The sequence below is a fragment of the Eleutherodactylus coqui genome, chromosome 4 (genome assembly GCF_035609145.1).
Source record: "Eleutherodactylus coqui strain aEleCoq1 chromosome 4, aEleCoq1.hap1, whole genome shotgun sequence".
Classification (NCBI taxonomy): domain Eukaryota; kingdom Metazoa; phylum Chordata; class Amphibia; order Anura; family Eleutherodactylidae; genus Eleutherodactylus; species Eleutherodactylus coqui.
This window is the reverse complement of record NC_089840.1, coordinates 16,710,316-16,731,221: the sequence shown is the minus strand read 5'-3', so window position 1 is coordinate 16,731,221 and position 20,906 is coordinate 16,710,316. Positions and strand designations below refer to the sequence as shown.

Here is a 20,906-nt window from a genome sequence, read left to right as displayed (position 1 = left end):
TCTTTGCCCGCTCTTCCTTACAAATCTGTCAGACATCTCGTGTGTAGCGCCCTCTCCAGGTCAACCCACAGACTTTCAGTCGGATTCAGGTCTGGGCTCTGACTGGGCCATTCTAAAACTTTGATCTTCTTTTGGTGAAGCCATTATTTGGTTGATTTGGAGGTCTGATTTGGGTCATTGTTGTGCTGAAAGGTTAAATTCCTCTTTATCTTCAGCTTTTAAGCAAAACCTTGAAGCTTTTCTGCCAAAATGGACTGATATTTGGGAACTGTTGATAATTCTCTCCACTTTGGCTATAGCCCCAGTGCCATCAGCAGAAAAACATCCCCAAAACATAATGCTGCCTATGTCATGCTTAACTGTGGCAATGTATTTTTTAGATTTGCACTGAACATACCTTTTGAAATTATGGCCAAAATATTCAACCTTGGTCGCATCAACACGTTCTTCCATATACTTGTGGCAGGCTTAATGTAGGTTTTGGCAAAACATTGCCAAGTTTTCATGTTTTTCTGTTAGAAAAGGCTTCCATCTTGCCCCCCTAGCCCCCAGCTGAGATATATGAAGAATAACCAGTACTTCCCACAAACTCCTGCAGCTGCTTTACTGTTGCTGTCGGCCTCTTGGCAGCGTCCTGGACTAATTGTCTTCTGGTCTTTTCATCAATTTTTGAGGGATGTCCGGTTCTTGGTAATGTCACCGCTGTGCCAAATTTAATCAACTTCTTGATGATATCTTTCCTGTGCTCCATGGTATATGTAATGCCTTAGAAATTCTTTGGTCCCCTTCTCTTGACTCATATCTTCCAACAATCAGATCCCTTTGATGTGGTGTGAGCTCTTTATGGACCAATTAAGACAATGTCAGGAAAATCCTCCTAAGGCTGCATTCACATGAACGTATATCGGCTCGGTTTTCATGCCGAGCCGATATACGTTGTCCTCGTGTGCAGGGGGGGAGGATGGAAGAGCCAGGAGCAGGAACTGAGCTCCCGCCCCCTCTCTGCCTCCTCTCCGCCCCTCTGCACTATTTGCAATGGGGAGAGGCAGGGGTAATTCTCGGAACTTAGCCCCAACCCAGCCCAACCTCCTTTCATTGCAAATAGTGCACAGGGGTGGAGAGGAGGCAGAGAGGGGGCGGGAGCTCAGTTCCTGCTCCTGGCTCTTCCATCTCCCCCCCCCCCCCCCCTGCAAATGAGGACGACGTATATCGGCTCGGCGTGAAAGCTGAGCCGATATACGTTCATGTGAATCCAGCCTTAAGGAGTGTAACTTTATATGGGGGGAATCACAATCCCCGTAAATAATGAACAACACAATGTACTGATAGAATGTAGCTACAATATCTCTTATTCTACCCTTGTTTCACGTATGTCATTTTCAAACCTTCATAAAAACTATTGTTAAAAAAAATAAATAATAATGGCAGCGGAGTACTGACTACTATTTAACACGACTTTAAATGTGATTGGCTAATTCTGAACACAACCACATCCCCAAATACTCATATAAGAGGGTTCGTACTTATCCAACCACATCATTTTAGTTTTGTTATTTTTATCTTTCTTTCTGTTAAAATGCCCTGTTTTTGTCCTGTTAAAAAAATCTGAAAAAATTTGTAATTTAAAGGGGTTGTCCCGCGCCGAAACGGGTTTTTTTTTTTCAATAGGCCCCCCGTTCGGCGCGAGACAAACCCAATGCATGTGTTAAAAAAAAAAAAACGTTTAGTACTTACCCGAATCCCCGCGCTGCGGCGACTTCTTCCTTACCTTAGCAAGATGGCCTCCGGGATCTTCACCCACGATGCACCGCGAGTCTTCTCCCATGGTGCACCGTGGACTCTGTGCGGTCCATTGCCAATTCCAGCCTCCTGATTGGCTGGAATCGGCACACATGACGGGGCGGAGCTACGAGGACCAGCTCTCCGGCACGAGCGGCCCCATTCACCAGGGAGAAGACCGGACTGCGCAAACGCGTCTGATCGGGCGATTAGACGCTGAAATTAGACGGCACCATGGAGACGAGGACGCTAGCAACGGAACAGGTAAGTGAATAACTTCTGTATGGCTCATAATTAATGCACGATGTATATTACAAAGTGCATTAATATGGCCATACAGAAGTGTATAGACCCCACTTGCTTTCGCGGGACAACCCCTTTAAGATGACTTTCCTTCTTGAATATAACCTGTTATTTTAGTCTACATAGGGGACTTAAAGATGTGTTTATACAGTATACTGCAGTACTTCAATATTGCATTGCATTTTGACAGACACTATTTAGTAATCAAATGATCATGGACATTCACAAGCTCCAGGTTGCCATGATACCTGAATCTTATTACGGGCATGCTGTTCAAACATTTAAATGTCATTTTTAAAATTGACAACAGCATTTAAATGTTTAAAAGCCACAATCAGAGTTCTCTCAGATCATACCTGCTGTGGCTGAGTGTCAGCTATCAAACACAGCCGACACCCGCTGTTTATGGAGTGGGCTTGGCTCCTGCATCTGCTCCATACAGTGAAACCTGATAGCCCCCATGGTGAAGAGGTTAAAGGACAACACAAACCATCACAATGGGAAGGCCTAGTTTTCATTCAAGTCTTTCTTTCATATACTTCACATTGACAGTGTGACTGTAAGGAGGTATTGGGCACTGAAACTGGATGACTCTGGCTTCTAAAGTAGGAAATATGAGGAGGGAGGTGATACATATTGACAGATATTTAAAGCGGTTTTGTCATTAAAAAAAAACATCTATACTCCCCTATTCCTGCACAGGCAGACTCCTTACAGCATTTTCTCCTCGCTGATCTTGTCCAGTCCCCTGCGTCAGCTCACCACAAGCCGACTGGCTTGGTATGCAGCGTGCATTCCTCACATTCTGCTTCCTGGAGGTCAGTGAAGTTCACGTCCCTGTGATGTAACGTTCACTGGCTAGGAAAGAATGCTGATCTATTGCAGAGATAGTGGGCATGAACAGTCTCTACAATAGCTCGCCACTCCCAGTGCTGGACTGTGAGCTAGTGATGTATGGTACATTGCAGGACAGGAAGAAGACTGCCTGTGAATGTACGTAACTCCACAGGAAGCAGAAGAATCAGCCAGCTGGGGGTGAGGTGACTGCAGGAAACAGGAGAAGATCAACGAGAAGAAAATCTGGTAAGATCTGGTAAGCAGACTGATGGGGGAGAAATAGGTAAGTATAGAATTTTCTTTTTAATATCAGATCCCCTTTAAGTGTTTAACTGAATGGCTTTACTCTGATGAGGCATTACTTAAACATTATGTCAGGACCACTGATGGCTCAATAGTAGAGTAACTCAGATTCAAGGAAGCTAGCACAGTCACAGTGGAAGAGACTGGTACCAAAGAAAATTCTGAGTGTAAAGTCTTGATGGCCACACGCTCACGTTAGATCTTTGCCACTGTCACCATATCAGCAAAGTTCTTAAACGTTTAGGCCCAGTTGGCCTTGCACACCCATTTGTACACACTAACTAGAGTCTGTAGCTCTGCTGTTAATACCTCTGCAACTCCAACACAGTAACTCCAACTGTGCCATGATCCAGTGACAACAACTTCCTTCCACGACTCCATCCCTTTCTCTTTCTGGGATCTCCCACCTAACTTCAAACTACCAAACTGCCAGTATGCAAAGGATCAGTTTAGCAAAAACACATAAGCAACATGAACAGTATTTCCCCTTATGTACAGGTGGTCGGATAGGGGTACCAACCGTAGTGGGATTCCAAGCTGCGGGTAATGGGTTTGATTGAGCAGACATACCTCCAGACATTTTGGATGCTGGAACAGGAGCTTTTATTAAACAAACAACATAAGCACAGTTTATATTTATGATGGCTAGACGTGCGAGGCCAGGCGAAAGACGTAATGTCCACTTCCGCTGAGACAGCCACAGATCAGACAGGTCTCCCCTTTGGCAGCAGCACAGTTCCAGAACCCGTTGGCATTTTCAAACTCTCTTGAAATGAAAGAGCACAGGAACATGTCCTCTCCTCTCTGTAGCACCACTTGGCTCCCCATGGGGAGGACGTATGCTGCATGACCACTCTCCTTAGTCACATGACCTCCCCCCCCACTCAACTGGAAATAAACTTGAACAAACTATTTCAATACAGCAAACCGTTCAAACATTTTGCTACTAAGTTGCAAAATTTGCCCAGTAATACCTCTTAGCGAGGTCCAGGCATAACTATTATGTAGAGGCGCCACCCCTCTACACCTACACCATGTTTTCTGACCATACAGAAAGCAGTCGTAATGCATCAGGAATTGCCATGTAGACTGCCTTTTTTGCTACGGTAAATGCCATCTTGTGGGTATGTAAGGTAACTGTCATCAAAAACAAAAGCTTGCCGTAATAAGTTTTGGAAGCACTTCAGATTATTAATTGACCTTGATTGCTGCGGGGTGACTGCCTCACGTTATGGTTTTAGTGCTAAGCCTTTTTTGTCCTTAGAGTTGCATACACTGTAGCGAATGGTTGCGGAATAATGCTGATTTGTATAAATGAAAGTGAATTTAGTACTAAGTAAGGAATGTAGGAAGCACTTGCCAACGCTACAAGGTTAAGAAAGTGCCACGGAAATCAATTTGGAAAATGTATCATCATTTTGAGAGCGCTTTCTCAGGCACAATTATCTGTGTGAGTACTTTTTGTTGATCGACTTCTGACACCTGTTATTGATTATTTGGGGAGTTACTTTTCATCTTCATAAAGGGCTTACTAAAAAAAATACTACATTTCATCGAATGGCTGCGCTACGTGTTCTCTCACTTCACCACCTTGTATTCACTTTCACAGATCCAGTGTTTACAGAGTTCTAAGCCTTGACAGTAAGGGGTGCGAAGCTGGATGGAGAGAACTCAACTGATGCTATCGTGCAGATTACATGAAATGTGTGAAAACTTTGCAGTTACATTTAGAACCAGTCCAGATCTTTGGAGGTCGTTGGAAAATGTGTGGGAGACCACACTGAATCTCCTGAAGAAAGGGAAATGGAGACGTAGGGAGGTGGTGCAATTTTTGTGGCCATTTTTGAAAACATTTTTGGGCAAAAGCCTGATGTTACATTCAAGAGGAATGGAAAGGGTAAAGGAAGGACTTCTACTTCTCCTTTCTGTTGGATACACTTCTGGCTTTGGCAGGGGTGCCCCAAGACTTTATGCTGTCTGAGGCAAAGTGTGAAATGCCCCTTCGGCAAGAAAAAACTGTCATTGTACAGCATTGAAAATGCCAATAATCAAGATACCCAACACATATTTCAAGCATTGATACTTCTCTGAAGTGACAGGGTAATAGTGACCCCCTTAGTGGCCCCAGTTGTAACAGTGACACCCTAAATGGTCACAGTAGTAATAGTAACCCAATTAGTGACCCCCATATCAACTATAGCAGTAATAGTGGCCCCTATAATAGCCCCAGTATTAATAGTGTCCTCCATAGTGGCGCCAGTAGTATTAGTGCCCTCTAGCTGGACGCAACTCCACAAACAGTGCACTCACTATGTCCGTAGCTTCGGTCAGGTGGCATCTGCATGCAGGAATGCAGACACCAGGGGGAGAGGTCAGGAATCACAGACTGAGTACATAGCAATAGCCGCCTGAACAGAGCTGCAGGCAGCGTGAGTCTACTGCTTGTGGGGTTGCTGCCTCTCCAGTTTGCAGCTGGCAATCATTTTTTACTGGCCATTAGTATAGTTGGTAAAAAATACATACCAGCTGGGTGGCAACACGCCGCTCCTCTGAGGTCCTGCAGATCGCCGCCTGAGGTAGGAGCACCCCTGGGCTTTGGCTAGCAGTAGTATATGTGTGTATGAAATTAAAAGGCCGGTGTCACACAGTGGCAGATTTACTACTGATAATGCACCAGTTTCATTATCTCTTAAACAATATTAGTAAATTCCGTCTCTGATTGTTTTTCAAAAGCACCATGTTTTTGTTGGTTTTAGGATATTTGCACTTTTTTTGAGGCAACAATGGCACTAGAACTAGTTGTCTGCTGTTACAGTCCATCTGTGCGAAGGAATAATGAGTTGTGCATTTGGGCACTTACCTACTGTCAGTGCAGTGGGGCCAGATGTCTGCATTGGTGGTAGGGGCCAGAAATGTAATAGACAGCTTCAACACCATTTACCTCAAATACAGCCGTGTGAATGAGCCGTAATAATAGGCTGAAACTTCCTGTAATGTACAGTTGCCTCATCGACTGTAGACATAGTGGACAGGAGGGGTCTTGTTGACTTCTATGTTAGAGTGTTTTGGGAATGCTCTGTGCACTGTGCAGGGAGGGGGGAGAGGCAAGCTGTGACATATCCTATTGTGAATGGTGGATCCTGTATATAATACATATAGGTGTCACCTCTTAGTGTAATCCTGCCTGGGATGATAATGAAATGACTGCTGAGAAGTTATCTCTACAGAACAGGAAGCATTAGTCCAGAGGCGTAACTTGAAGATTCAGGGCCCCAATGCAAAATCTGTAACAGAGCCCCTCCCTATATGGAGAAGAAAGACCTTATGGGCCCCTAAGGGTCCTGAGCCCGGGTGCAACCGCACCCCCTGGATCCAATATAGTTCAGTCCCTGCATCAGACTATTGTTAGGATTAGTGGTCAGTGTGCAGGGAGGGGGGGAGGTGAGCTGTGACATCACCTATTGTGAATGGTGGATCCTGTGTTATCTATATAAAGGTGTCACCTCTCAGTGTAATCCTGTCTGTAATGATAATGACATGACTGCTGAAAAGTTTTCTATACAGAACAGGAAAGGTCAGGCTATCATTAAGCTCAGTGGTTAGTTTTAATTAGCCCCCTTCTCCACATTATAAGGAAAAAGCTGTCAATCAGCCATGGCAGGGTGGGAGGAGTCTGATACACATGAATATGAGGATTCAACACTCAGCTTGTGCTGCAGATTAAAAAAATTAAGTGACGCAGCACTGGAATTTTAAGTATCACCCACTAGTAAAAAAAAAAAGGTCCATATACCATGTTGTTAGGAATCTATTAGTATATCCAACATTACATACTAAATATATATGGTAAATTACATATGCAAACAAGCAATTAAGTGACTTTTTTATATATTTAGTTAAAAGGATTAAGACTCACTTTAAGGTGTTCTCCGGTGGAGCTGGAGAGTCTCTGGTTGGAGACTACGGCCATAGATGTTCAAATAATGGCTTGTCCAGGAAGAGTTTATGAAAATGGCCTGCTTACTTGCTTGTAGCAGGGTTGCCTTTGTCATTTAGCGGTATCCATTATGATATGACAGTAAAACTTTTTGGATCACATTGGGTTTCAGCTAAATCTTCTGATCTTCTGTATATAGAGGGATTGCTCTATAAGGTCAACCCTATCGATATGTGTTATAAGGGCACATGGTGGTCCTAGAGGAGGGGTTACATCGTTATACGTTAAGTATTTTTGGGGGAGGGAAGAGTGCAAAATCATATTAATTCTGCCATTGTGTTTTGTTTTTTACAGCATTCAATATGCAGTGCGAATAACACGGCTATATATATATATATATATATATATATATATATACATATATATATATATATATATATATGTATGGAACGATTTTCCACTTTTGCACAATAAAAACACTTTTTTTTAATAACTAGCTTTTAGCATCATCGCATTCAACAAACCAGAACTTTTTTATTTTTCCATAGCCGGAGCTGTGAGAGGTTGTTCTTTGCATGACAAGCTGTAGTTCTTATAGGTATCGCTTTTATTGCACTTTCTGGGTGGCAAAATGAACAATAAAAATGCTCCTGCTCAATTTCTACCTTTTTTTAAAATCATGTTTGCCATGGGAGCTAAAAAGTGTGTTCAATTTATTGTATGGGTTGTTATGGATGCAGCGATACTAAACATGCATTTTTTTTTATTCTCTAAAAGAAAAACAGAAAAGTTCAGAAGAAACAATATTTTTATTTACTTGATCTTTTTTCTTGAATGTTTTTTGGCAATAGTTTTTACTTATTTCTATGTTCCTGTAAGGTACTAGAACATACAACCAATGACCACTCAGATAACACACTGCAGTATTTCAGTACTGCAGTGTATTATCTTTTATTTCTGCCATGGCAGACTTGGAGGCCACTGTCAGGCAACTCATCAGCTGTCTGTGATTGGAGAGCAGAGGGTCAATGACCTCACTCCCTCTGTTAACATTGATCACAGCGTGTAAGGGGTTTATGGCAGGAATCAGAGTTCTTTGCGATTGCCGCCAGTGCAGTGGGTTAAGTTAGCTCCGCCTCCTGCGCTCTTGAGCTGGCTGCATCTACATGCTGTAAATTTAAGACATTTCACACAAACCGCTTCATCTTCATGATGTACATATACCCTATGGGGTGAGAAGGGGTTAAAGGGTTTGTCCAAGAATGAACAAAATGGCTGTCATTGTTGTAAAAAACCCGCAGGTTAAATGCCTCTATGGCCTGGGTGCCGGGGGGCTCAGTGAGTCCTTTAATTCAAGATGGCTGCCTACCCCCATAAATAACACATCATAATCTTCTGCTGAGTAATTCCGAGTACCTCAACTCTTCTCCATCTGCTTATAGTAAATATGTCCTCTAGTCCCGCTCAAGAAGATGTTTATATAGCGTTCTAAAGAGTAAATTAATGAGAAGTACCAACATTTGTCTTTTCCCCCTCCAGCTCTACTACAAGTGTCGATATCACTAAGCAAAGTTGAAATCAGCGTGGGGCAGTCCAAGTACTTCACATGTACAGGTGAGCCATTTATTCTCGTATTAATCTTCATTTTCTACCTCATTACAAATGACTTCTTAGGATATTACGGAATGTGCAGAGTTGGCAAGGACTGGCACATAAATCCCGCACTGATGCCTGGACACAAGGAGGACACATAATTTACAGTAGTCAAGGTTAGAGAAGGATGACGCCGAGATGGAGACAGGACGTACAGTGTTTGTTTAAAGGACATCATCGAAAGTCAGTCGTCCTAGTCAAACGCCATAGATTATTAGTTCACTTCATTGCAAGGCGGTCTTCTGTTTCTCCACTTTCTTAGGAGTGGGAGAACATAAAAAATATAAATCTAGTATCACTGTAATCATAATGAGAGCAGAACAAGGTCCACGTCTCATTTTTACTACAGCATGATCAATGGAAATACGCCCCCCCCCCGAAAAAAAAAAAAAAATGATACAGTTGTATATCTTTTTATATCTCTTTTTATATCTCACGCCACTTAAACATTTTTTCAGCGCATTACATGGTGCCTGAAATAGTACCATTAGGCTGGGTTCACACGGGGCGGAATTGTCGCGGAATTTCTGCATGGAAATTCCACATGCATTTCTGAACCCGAGACTGAGCAGCAAAGTGGACCAGATTTACAAAAATATCATTCACACCCTGTCGACAGCGGCATGGAATTCATATTCCATGGCATGTCAATTGTATCATTGTTCCACTGCGGACTCTCTTCTCTCTATGGGGAGAGAGTTCCGTAGTAGATTACAGGCTGAAAAGCCGCTTCAAACCGGCGGCAAATGGCACCGGTTTTGAAGCACGTTTTCCGCTGCGGAAATCTCGCAAGATTTCATCCTGTTGGAACCCAGCCTAAAAGGGCCACTCCAGCGAAAACACGTTTTTCCCGTCAGACTCCTAAGGCCTCCTCTGTGTAGTCCAGTCACTTCCATGCAGTGCAGCCTCCTATTTGCTGTGAATCAGGCACCATCCTAAGAGTATTTTTTTACTTTTAGTTTTGCAGCCATCTCATGATGCATCAGCATAGCATTAGCTAATTTATAACATTCTTACTCGTGGAGGGGCAGTTTAGTTATCATTACCTTCTGTATTCATCTATATTAGCTATAGACCACAAGCATACAGTCAGGAGAATGAGCTGTAATGTTTTCTATTATAACTGTGTGACAAGAACTGTGTGATCATCAGTAACTGTGAAAGGAGTGACTGTGTCCCTCCCTAGACAGTTTCTGTGTTAGATCCATGTAACTGCATCACACAAATTGAGAATCTGACTAGAAAATTAATCCATGACCCCAAGAAGATCTGGTCAGAATTGGAATCACATGACCATCAGAGCAAAAAGAAGCTAGGAGATTAAGACATAAAGCAATAACTAACCAAGATAATACTAGCTCACTTATATATACAAGGGGGATAGCTGAATAATGAATGGACAAAAAAAAATACTGGAGTGGCCCTTTAAAAATACAACTCATTCTGCAAAAAAATAAACCTTCATACAGTTATCTCAATGGAAAAATAAAAAAGTTATGACGCTTGTAAAACAGGATCTAACATCACTGATGGGCACCACAATTCATCATAGAGGAGGGGCGTGTAAATAGGATGTACAGACCTGATGAGCCTCAAAAAACAATGCATACCACTGAAATAAAAAGGCTTCATATTACAGTCAAAGTTTACATTGAACCGAATGACCTGCAATGCCAAGCCTGGCCACTGCAATGGAAATGGAGCTGTCTGCTTCCTGCAGAAATCAGCTTAGTGTACAAGCATATCAGTCCAGTGAATAACTGTTAAAAGTGAGTGTCATTCTGCCATTGTCCTATCCCAAGGACAGGCCATCCATAGTTTACAACTTGACAATCCCTTTAATGGGCTTGTCCCACCAAATAAAGTTATCTACATCCACAGGATAGTGTTTAACTAGCTTATTGTTCAGGTCTCACCACTGAGACCTCACAAATCACGAGAGCAAAGTGTCTTGAAGGTTCTTAAATGAATGCAGCAATGGTCACATAAGTGCACCACCCCCACTTTATTAATGTCAAAGAACCCTCCAACTTGCTTGGAGAACCCTAAACCCGACATCAAAAGATTATACATTCTTTTCACAGGTCAGGAATGGACCTGTGAAAAGAATGTATAATCTTTTGATGTCGGGTTTAGGGTTCTCCAAGCAAGTTGGAGGGTTCTTTGACATTAATAAAGTGGGGGTGGTGCACTTATGTGACCATTGCTGCATTCATTTAAGAACCTTCAAGACACTTTGCTCTCGTGATTTGTGAGGTCTCAGTGGTGAGACCTGAACAATAAGCTAGTTAAACACTATCCTGTGGATGTAGATAACTTTATTTGGTGGGACAAGCCCATTAAAGGGATTGTCAAGTTGTAAACTATGAACCTCCCTCTAGACCCCTGCTCCGCAGGGGCCTGGAGAGCCCTTACAGGACTTAAGTTCCATGACGTCCTGGCATCTGCCCACAGAGCACCCCTCACCTCACTAAAGGAGATCTTGCCGGACCTCTCTCTCCCACCATTGATTTCCACCCACGTACTAAGGGTACTAAACAACTTCCTAAAAATCCACAAAACCAGCAGACCTCTCACCCCCTTCGAAAACCTGATGGGAGGCCCTACACCCCCTGCTAGGAAAATATCACTTATCTGTAAAAAGTTCATCTCCCCTCCAGGGACATCGAAGCCCTCTTTCCTCATTTCCTGGGAGAAAGAGCTTCATATCTCATTATCCCCTAGCGACTCCAAGCTCATCTTAAAAACGGCGTTCGGGCTCACTCCCTGTGTCACCGCCCAGGAGTCCCATTACAAGCTCCTGGCGAGGTGGTATAGGACCCCACAGTGGCTATACGACCACAAATTAGTGGCGCATGACAAATGCTGGAGGTGTGAGGAGTCTACCGGTTCCTTCCTTCATATTTGGTGGGATTGCCCCAAGATTGCCCCTTTCTGGAGGGAGGTCGGGAGAGTACTGAAAAAATTGTCTCCTGGTTTGGTCCTCTCCCCTGAGGTGGTTCTCCTGTGGAGGCCTTCCCCCGCCTTCCACCCATTAAAACACAGATTGGTTGCCCTATTACTAGACGCAGCCAAGGCTCTTATACCGCTCCTGTGGAAGCAGAGAGAGCCCCCCACGATTGTATTATGGAGAGACCGGGTGGACCTTCTGGCTAATTTGGAGGAGCTTTCAGGCTGGTCGGGAGGAACCCATGATAAATTCCAAAAAATCTGGGAGCCCTGGCAGCGCATTCGAAGAGACGCCATCTAATTTGTCGCATATGTGGACCAAACGCGGAGCGGGCGACGACCCACCCTGGGCGAAGTGAGCTAAGTTTTTATACCCTCCCCCCGTTGAGGAGCAACATCTGGTGATGATATCCCCTCTTCAGAGGGAGTCCATGAGCCTAACCCTTGAGACTGACTTCCTGAGGTGAGAGAAGTGGTCCTTGTCTATCCCTCCTTGTTTATCCCCCCTCCTCTTCCCTTCCCCCCCCCTTCTATGTCTCTCTTCCCTCCCCTCCCCCCCCCCTACTATCTTTCTCGGCCTGTTGGCCTTGTCTGACTAGTCCTTACCTGAGGGCAGGCGGCACCGTATAATTTTCATTTTCTCTTTATATTGCCCTTTGACTATTTTAGCATGTTGTGTTGCAAAGACTGTTCATGTTTATGTCGGCATTGCTTATCTTTCGCTGGGACCTTTCTGAGTCCCCATTGCACTTCTCTGTATGTCGTGTTATGTGTTAAACTATAAAATTCAATAAATACTGATTTAAAAAAAAAAAAAAAAGAACCCTCCAACTCCATACATTCACAGCATTCAGAGCTATCTCTAAAATAAAGCCCATATAGGGGGAAAGGGCTGACTATAAACTAAAGAAAAATTTTGTTGGAGTCGGCGGTGCTACTTTTGCGAAGCCATGTACACAATCCTGATGACATGACTTGTCTTCTTTAAACATATTTTTTTTTATCAATTTTTGAGTTGGTGAATCAAAAAATTAATCAAAAAAATGGTCAAAATTGTAACAAAGTTATTCTTTTCTTAATAGTTTTGGGAGAGGCTGAAACAATAGACTGGTACAATCCACAAGGAGAGAAGATAACATCAAGTCAGAGAGTTATGATACGAAGAGAAGGCATGAAATCATGGCTCACAATATACAACGTTAACATAGATGATGCCGGTATATATCGTTGCCAAGCTACTGACTTAAGAGGACATACCGAAGAGTCTACAGTTGTTTTAGAAATTTATCGTGAGTATTTGTAAACATTGATTTGATTTTTACAGCTTAAGGCCTCGGTCAGACGACCGTTTTTTGCCACGATTTGCGGATCGCATGACGGATGCGCATCCGCAAATCGCGTGAGCGGGCCGACAATTCGCCGAAAAATCTGCAGCTAGCAGCATTTTTGGCGAAACGGGCCCGATCAAAGGAGCACTGTCCAACCCATTGAAATTCAATGGAGCCGGCAATACAGCCAGCTCCATTGAAAGCAATGGGCTGCCGGCAAGCGCGGGATGAATTTTTGGGAAGGGCTTAAAAATATAAGCCCTTCCCTGAAAGTCATCCAAAAATGTGTTAAAAAATATATATATGTATATACTCACCTTGTCCCTGTAGCCGGAGTTCAGCCACGGCCGGCCGGCAGTTCTCCTGAACTGCACTGTGTAGTATTCAGCAGGCGGGGATTTAAAATCCCCGCATGCTGAATGGGCTGCCTCTGATTGGTCACAGCCCTCACCAATCAGAGGCAGCTCTCACTCACCCATTCATGAATTCATGAATGGGTGAGTGAGTGCTGCCTCTGATTGGCTCAGCGCAAGGACCAATCAGGGGCAGCTCTCAGCTATTGAATGACAGCTGAGAGCTGCCCTTGATTGGTCCCTGCGCTGAGCCAATCAGAGGCAGCACTCACTCACCCATTCTCTGTGACCAATCAGAGGCAGCCCATGTAGTAGTATATGTTCTCAATGGGGTCGGCGCTGCTGCCGCCGGCCCCATTGAGCTCATATATAGAACACGAGGAATCGCAGAATGCAGATAGGCGCGATCTGCGATTCCTCGTGTCCTATAATTTATCGGACATCCGCATAAAAAGCGGCCATGTGACCGATCCCATTGCGAAGCAATGGTTTTATATATGCGCAGATCGCATGCGCATCCGCAAATCGTGGCAAAAAACGGTCGTCTGACCGAGGCCTTAAGGTGGCCTCACACAAGCGTGTTTTTGTGCATACATACGCAAACACAAAAACATGCTTCTATTTACAACAATGCATTCCGTATAGTGTGTGCACCTGTCCGTACTCTGCAGGTGTGTGCCTGCAAAGATAGGACATGCGTGCACCACAGCATGTTTTTGTGTTTGCATATGTACGCACAAAAACATGCTTCTATTTACAACAATGCATTCCGTATAGTGTGTGCACCTGTCCGTACTCTGCAGGTGTGTGCCTGCAAAGATAGGACATGCGTGCACCACAGGGAATGCACGCATTGTTTTCAATGGGGCCGTGGCTGCTGCCGTCGGCTCCATTGAAAACACTGCTCTGCCGACACCCCTGCATTCTTTTTCAGGGAAGGGTTTTACATATAAGCCCTTCCCTGAAAAAGAAAGATTTTAGTGTAAAAAAAAAGCAGGCATTCTCTTCAATGGAGCCGCTGCTGCTGCCGGTGGTTCCGTTGAAGACAACGGTCTGCCAGCACACTTGAATTGTTTTTCATGGAAGGGCTTTACATATAAGATCTTCCCTGAAAATCAAGTAAACGTGGTTTAAAAAAAAAAAAAAAATAGATACTCACCTTGCTTCAGCTGCCAGGGCTCAGCCGCTGTCCCCTGCACTGTGGTGCTGATCTATCAGCAGGTGGGGATTTAAAATCTGCTGAAAGAGCTGAATGTGATTGGCTGAGGTGTTCAGCCAATCACAGGCAGCTCTCCTCGAATTAATGACAGGCGGGAGCTGCCTGTGATTGGCTAAGCACCTCAGCCAATCACCTTCAGCTCTTTCAGCAGGCCGGGATTTTATTATTGCGCCACAGGATTATATGGCATGACCACACTATTTGTGTAGCATGGCTTGACATTCAAACTGAATTGCTGCACAACGCCAATTGCCTGCAAACATTTGCCAAGCCAAATTAATGTTTTTTGAGATGCCAAACATCTGTTTTTACCGACTGACACATTGGCATTACAGATGAAGAACACTGCAGACAGATAAGTAGGGATCCACAGAAGTCACCGGCCAGGCACTGGGTCGGATTCCGCTGCGGGATCCCGCATGCGGAATCCAACCCGGCCGTATGCACTCGGCCTAAATAATAAGGAGTACTGACATTCAATAAAAAATAACAATCATTTATGACAGATCATTTTATGCGTTTCTGTTGAGTAATTCCAAGGAACCCACAATGAGATTTCCCACCGAAAATAAATAAGATCTGGGGAGTATGCAGGTGGCAGGGAAATTGGATTGGAAAGAGTTAAGTGTGCAATTAAAGGGGTTCTCCAACATTAAAAAAAAGGTGTAAAATAGAAAAAAAAAAATCAATACTCACCTTTCCTATGGCGTCTCCTGTCCATCACCATCACTTTGCTACCCATAGGAACGATCCTGAAAGTGGCTGCAATTGTCATGTGACCAATGTGACCATGTGACTAATCACTTGGCTCAGAGGTCACATCATGCCATTCAGATACAAATACCCACTGAGGCTAGAAAAGTAGCTGAGCAGTCATGTGAGCAATGAATGGCACGTAACCACTGTAGTCACTTTTGGGATAGGGCCAGCGGGGATCAGAACAGCAACGCTTGACAGGGAAGGCTATTAGAGAGGTGAGTATGTCTTTTTTTTTTTATTTGACAACTTTATTCCTTATTCTCTGCCTATAATTTATATATATATATATATATATTTCGGAAGGCCCCATAAATCTATTCAAGTGGCATGGTTACAATTTAACCCAGATGCCAGTAGGACTGTGGGGCAAAAGGGCATTTGCCCACGGGTCTCTACCACTGGATGGCCTCCGCATCTCAGTCCTTAACAATGTTTCCCTGACATTAAAAAATGTTTTTCAAGTTTACCTCATTGTCAAGTGAAATAATATTTCATTTCTCTTTACCTTAGAGAAACTGACATTTGAAGAGGTCAGATCACCTCAAGAATTCCGGAAAGGGGAAGATGCAGAAGTTCTCTGCCATGTCAGCAGCTCGCCGGCTCCAATGGTCAGATGGTTGAGTAACGGTGAAGATGTAACAGACATTGATGACAGTTAGTATTTTGGTAACGTTTTAAGTTATGTTTTTCACAAGAGGTTTTTAGCTATTATTTTATAACTTGTAAAATATAATCACAAAATTTTACTTTAGGATTTTAATTTCTTTCTTTTTAACTTCAGAAGTGATTTCATGTCTCCTTCCCATAAACACAATACAGGGTGTTCTAAAAAGAATGGGGCGAACATACAGATGATTTATTCCTACGCAAATTGACATATAGCAGCCAGATTGACATGATAAGACAGAACTCTTCAAGCTTTCTTACTTCTGTGCCACCAGAGTATGCAGAGTGTGAGCTGAGAATGCTGCTGAGCAGGCATCCCTGAAGGTGCGATATACTGCAGAGGAAGTTGCTGACTGCACATGGTGAGGTGTAGCGCTGTAGGGCAAAGGATTGCCTAGATCTTCCAGTATGTGCTATATACAAGAAATGAGATCCACCTGCTACTGAAGTTATAATAGAGGGCAACAGCCGCAAGAGATCTTGAGACAAACTGTTGAATACAAAGAAATTAGTTGGAGCGAGAACTTATGGACTGTGTGTCAGACCTTCTTCATACGTGAACTGCAGAAGTGCAAGCGAGACTCATGGACAGACCTAAACTAATGACTGACAAACACTCAAAACACTTACCAGTATACCTGCACATATAGCCAGGTGGAACAGCTACAGAATGTACGAGGTATTAGTTTGTATTTTGGCCATGATATGTAAGCCCGCAAGCTCATTTCAAGGGTCCTCATTGTCTCGCGGGGCCCTACTCTAACAAGACAACTTGCACATGAAACCTTCCTGCATGGAATAGGGACAGCCCCACGCTGGAACATACAGACCTAACTCACTGATGATGGAAAACGACCCAAAGCAGAACAGGACACGGTTCACCACCACACTTGGAACTGCATGCAACACAGAACAGGACTGTTCATACCTCATGTCTGGCCACCTGCACAGACCCACAGAACACATCACTGTTCATACAAACACACAGAACAGGTATGCAAGTAAGCAAAACCCAAGTGTGAATGGCAACCAGCACCCTGTAGCCAGAGGAGCTTGTATATATAAGCAGCAGACCAAGGGGATTGGCTGGCTAGAGAAATAAGCTCAATTATCCCACACCTGCAGTGCAACCTAACACTGTGGTACAGGAATACTCCCAACTGCAGTTTAGCCTGAGGCGGTAAAAGTTATTATTCCTACAGTACACACAGTAAGTGAGGCCAGCCTCAATCTACTGTAGGTGTGCACAATCTTGACGACTTTATTAGCTAGAGTTATTATTACAGATGCACAAAACTTTATAGGAAGAATCTTCTGAGTAAGTTTTGTACATTGCATTTTCTAGAGACTGAGCTGACTGTAGTGAATTTTTAACCCTTGGCAGAAGAGCTGTACATTATATTGAGAGAACTGCATTATGGTGTGACAGAACTGTTCTTTGAAAAATATTCTTGTTAGTGTTTTTAAAAGAATATTACAGTTGTTTTGCACAATTCATCTGATAACGTTTCTTTTCAAAATTTAGTTAGCCCGTAGCTAGCGATGGGTGATTTAACGGTTAAACTGCTCAATTGTTATTTCATTATGCACTTACATTCTTTTGTTCATAAATAATGTTGCTTATTTTGTAACTCCTTCTGCTGCATTGTGCTCTGAATCAGCATCGTAATGTCAGCCACATTTGACACTGGAACAAGTCTGTCTAGGACTGGGTGACCAACTTGACATCTGCTGTGTTACTAACAGCACCCACATCGGATATCTGTCTGGCGCATTGAAAACTTGAAGAGTTCTATCTTTTATGGCATTCTGGCTTTTGTATGTCACTTCATGTATGAAGAAATCTGCTTTACTTTTGCACCATTTTTTTTAATCACCCTGTAGTAGGGAAGTAGCTTAAAATCTGTTATAATGTAGATATAAAACATGATTTAATTTGAGGAGAAGTCTGGTTTAAAGGACCCATTTTGAACTTGAGTTTATAGAGGGGAGTTTCCAATCCAGGACCACCGTCTACTAGCCAAAACAGTGAATGGCCACAAAGAGCAAGTAGCTCTTATTTTTATTGGACTCAGCATGTTTCTGCTTTACATGGACAGCCCATTGATGTAATTGGAAGCTGTGTAATTCTTCATTTTCCCCGTGGTGACGTTGCAGAGGAATTGGTTTCCTCGGTTCCCAGTAGCAGGACACTCTGTGATCAGTTTACCATCGGGGTAACCTTCTTACACAAATGGATTATCCAAATCAGACAAGTCATTTAACTCCACATGTGGCTTTGAATGCAGGTTTACTTAATTTTTGCCCCAAGAGAGGCACTAGGTCTTATTTTCCAGGACCCTCCCACTGCTCTCCAGAGCTCTGGTATGGTTCCTTTAGTCCTTGGCCACCCACACAAGATCACTTCCTGGTTACAGGATTCATAAATCCTGCCCCCATGAAGTGATGGCTTTGATTGGTTCTTAGAGCGCTGCTCAGCCAATCAATGCAGCACTCAATCTACCAATGCAATGGCTGTGATTGGTTCATCAAGCGCTAAATTGATTAGCTGAGCAGCACTCAAAAAACCTAACACGGTTATCACGTTGTAGAGGCAGGATCTATAAATTGGTTAAGCCACAGCTCAGCTAATTCATAAATACCACCTCCACAACATGATGGCTATGATTGGTTCTTTGCGCGCCGCTGCTGAGCCAATCAAGACAGCGCTTGAAGAACCAATCACAGCCATTGCTTCATGGAGGAGGGGTTTATGAATCCCATAAGCAGGAAGTGATCTTGTATGAGCTGCCAAAGCCTGTGGGAACCGTGCCAGGTATCTCGAGAGCAGTGGGAAGGACCTAGATTGAGCCTGATAGGTAATGTATTCATTTTTTTAATGTAATGTAACCGGGGTTTATTTTTGGTATAGTGCTTACATTTCAAACCTGCCCGAAAATTCTGAAAAATCAGGACAGGGCTTATTTTTGATGTAGGTCTTATTTTTGGGGAAACACAGTATGTAGCAATCCTAATTGACGGGTACCCCAAACTCCAAAACTGCTCCATCTTTCTCTGCCTGGAAAGTGCTGGAACATTCTACTCTACTTGGAGTGGCAAATCAAATTATAAGGGCTGTATGTTATTATGCTACTTATAGAGTTATGACCCATTTACACAGGATGATTATTGCTCAAAATGTGTTCAAATGAATGAATTTGACCAATCAATCATGCAAAAAAATCACTCACTATTCGTTCATAAGTTCTTATCGCTGACTTTCAGTAAGCATAAAAACCATTGCTGGATCACCGGATTCTTCTTCACGTAGAAGGCAAAGCGCTGAGCAAGAAGCCTGCGATCCAACAGTGAAGTCTGTCAGTGTAAATGCTCTGCAGAAGCGCTAATAACATTAGCCATGACATTAGCGCTCGTGCAGTCGTTTAGCCAACTGTCGTCCTGTGTAAAAGGGCCACTAAGCTTATTCTGGTTCTCTGCTGCTATATCAGTTCTGTGCTGCTGTCTTTTTACCTACTGACTTTATTATCATTAAAATTGTTTGTTATTAGAGATGAGCAAGCATACTCGTCCGAGCTTGATGCTCGTTCGAGTATTAGGGTGCTCGAGATGCTCGTTACTCGAGACGAGCACCACACGGTACTCGTCTCGATTAAACGAGCACTGACCATTGAATTCAATTGAGCTGGCAATACAGTTGGCTCCATTGAAAGCAATGGGCTGCCGGTGAGCGCGGGATGAATTTTTGGGAAGGGCTTAAAAATATAAGCCCTTTCCTGAAATTCATCCAAAAATGTGTAAAAAGTAAAAAAAAATATATACTCACCTTGTCCCGGCAGACAGAGTTCAACCGCGGCCGGCCGGCAGTTCTCCTGAACTGCTGTGAGTAGTATTCAGCAGCTGGGGATTTAAAATCCCCGCCTGCTTAATGAGCTGCCTCTGATTGGTCACAGCCTCACCAATCAGAGGCAGCTCTCACTCACTCATTCATGAATTCATGAATGGGTGAGTGAGTGCTGCCTCTGATTGGCTCAGCGCAGGGAACAATCAGGGGCAGCTCTCAGCTGCAGCGGAAAGGTGAGTATACATTTTTTTTTTATTTTTACACATTTTAGGATGATTTTCAGGTAAGGGCTTATATTTTTAAGCCCTTCCCGAAAATTCATCCCGCGCTCGCCGGCAGCCCATTGCTTTCAATGGAGCCGGCTGTATTGCCGGCTCCATTGAATTCAATGGGCTAACATCGTTCTTCTCTGCCACAGCTGTTACAGCTGTGGCAGAGGAGAACGATCGTTATGCTGACAGTGCGGGGGGGGGGGGGGGGGGAGGTGTCTCACTCTTGCCACTATTGTGGCTTAATAGTGAGACCTCGGAGCCCGAAATGCAGCCCTGCATGTTGCTCCTCGCCTGCCCTATCCATTTCTGTGTTTTTTACATGACTTTGGTGATTTGCTAAGATTTTCACAAATGAAAACCTTAGCGGAGCACCAGTCATATACAAAAATGCTCGAGTCGCCCATTGACTTCAATGGGGTTCGTTACGCGAAACGAACTCTCTAGCATCACTGAAAGTTCGACTCGAGTAACGAGCACTCGAGCATTTTGGTGCTCGCTCATCTCTATTTGTTATCAGTGTCTAATTCTTGAATTGGATTTTTAAAGGGGGTATATATGATGCAGTGATTTGTGGAGTAGAAAGAGGCAGAAAAGTCCTTGCTCAAACAAATAGAAGCAATTTGTGGAGTCCTGAGAACCCATTTTAATGTTTCATTATTTTGACCTTTTGGCTTAAAATGTAAATTATGACCTTTATCAATAATTTT

At 43.5% G+C, this 20,906-nt stretch overlaps 1 protein-coding gene across 1 annotated transcript in view; it reads left to right on the top strand.

Annotated features, from left to right (window-relative positions):
* NCAM2 (neural cell adhesion molecule 2) overlaps positions 1–20,906 on the top strand; it is a 455,107-nt gene that overhangs the window by 209,301 nt on the left and 224,900 nt on the right. The window contains exons 2-4 of the mRNA XM_066599100.1: positions 8,699–8,773; positions 12,844–13,050; positions 15,931–16,074. Of these exons, the coding sequence (XP_066455197.1) occupies positions 8,699–8,773; positions 12,844–13,050; positions 15,931–16,074 (426 nt within the window). The remainder of the gene's footprint in view (positions 1–8,698; positions 8,774–12,843; positions 13,051–15,930; positions 16,075–20,906) is intronic.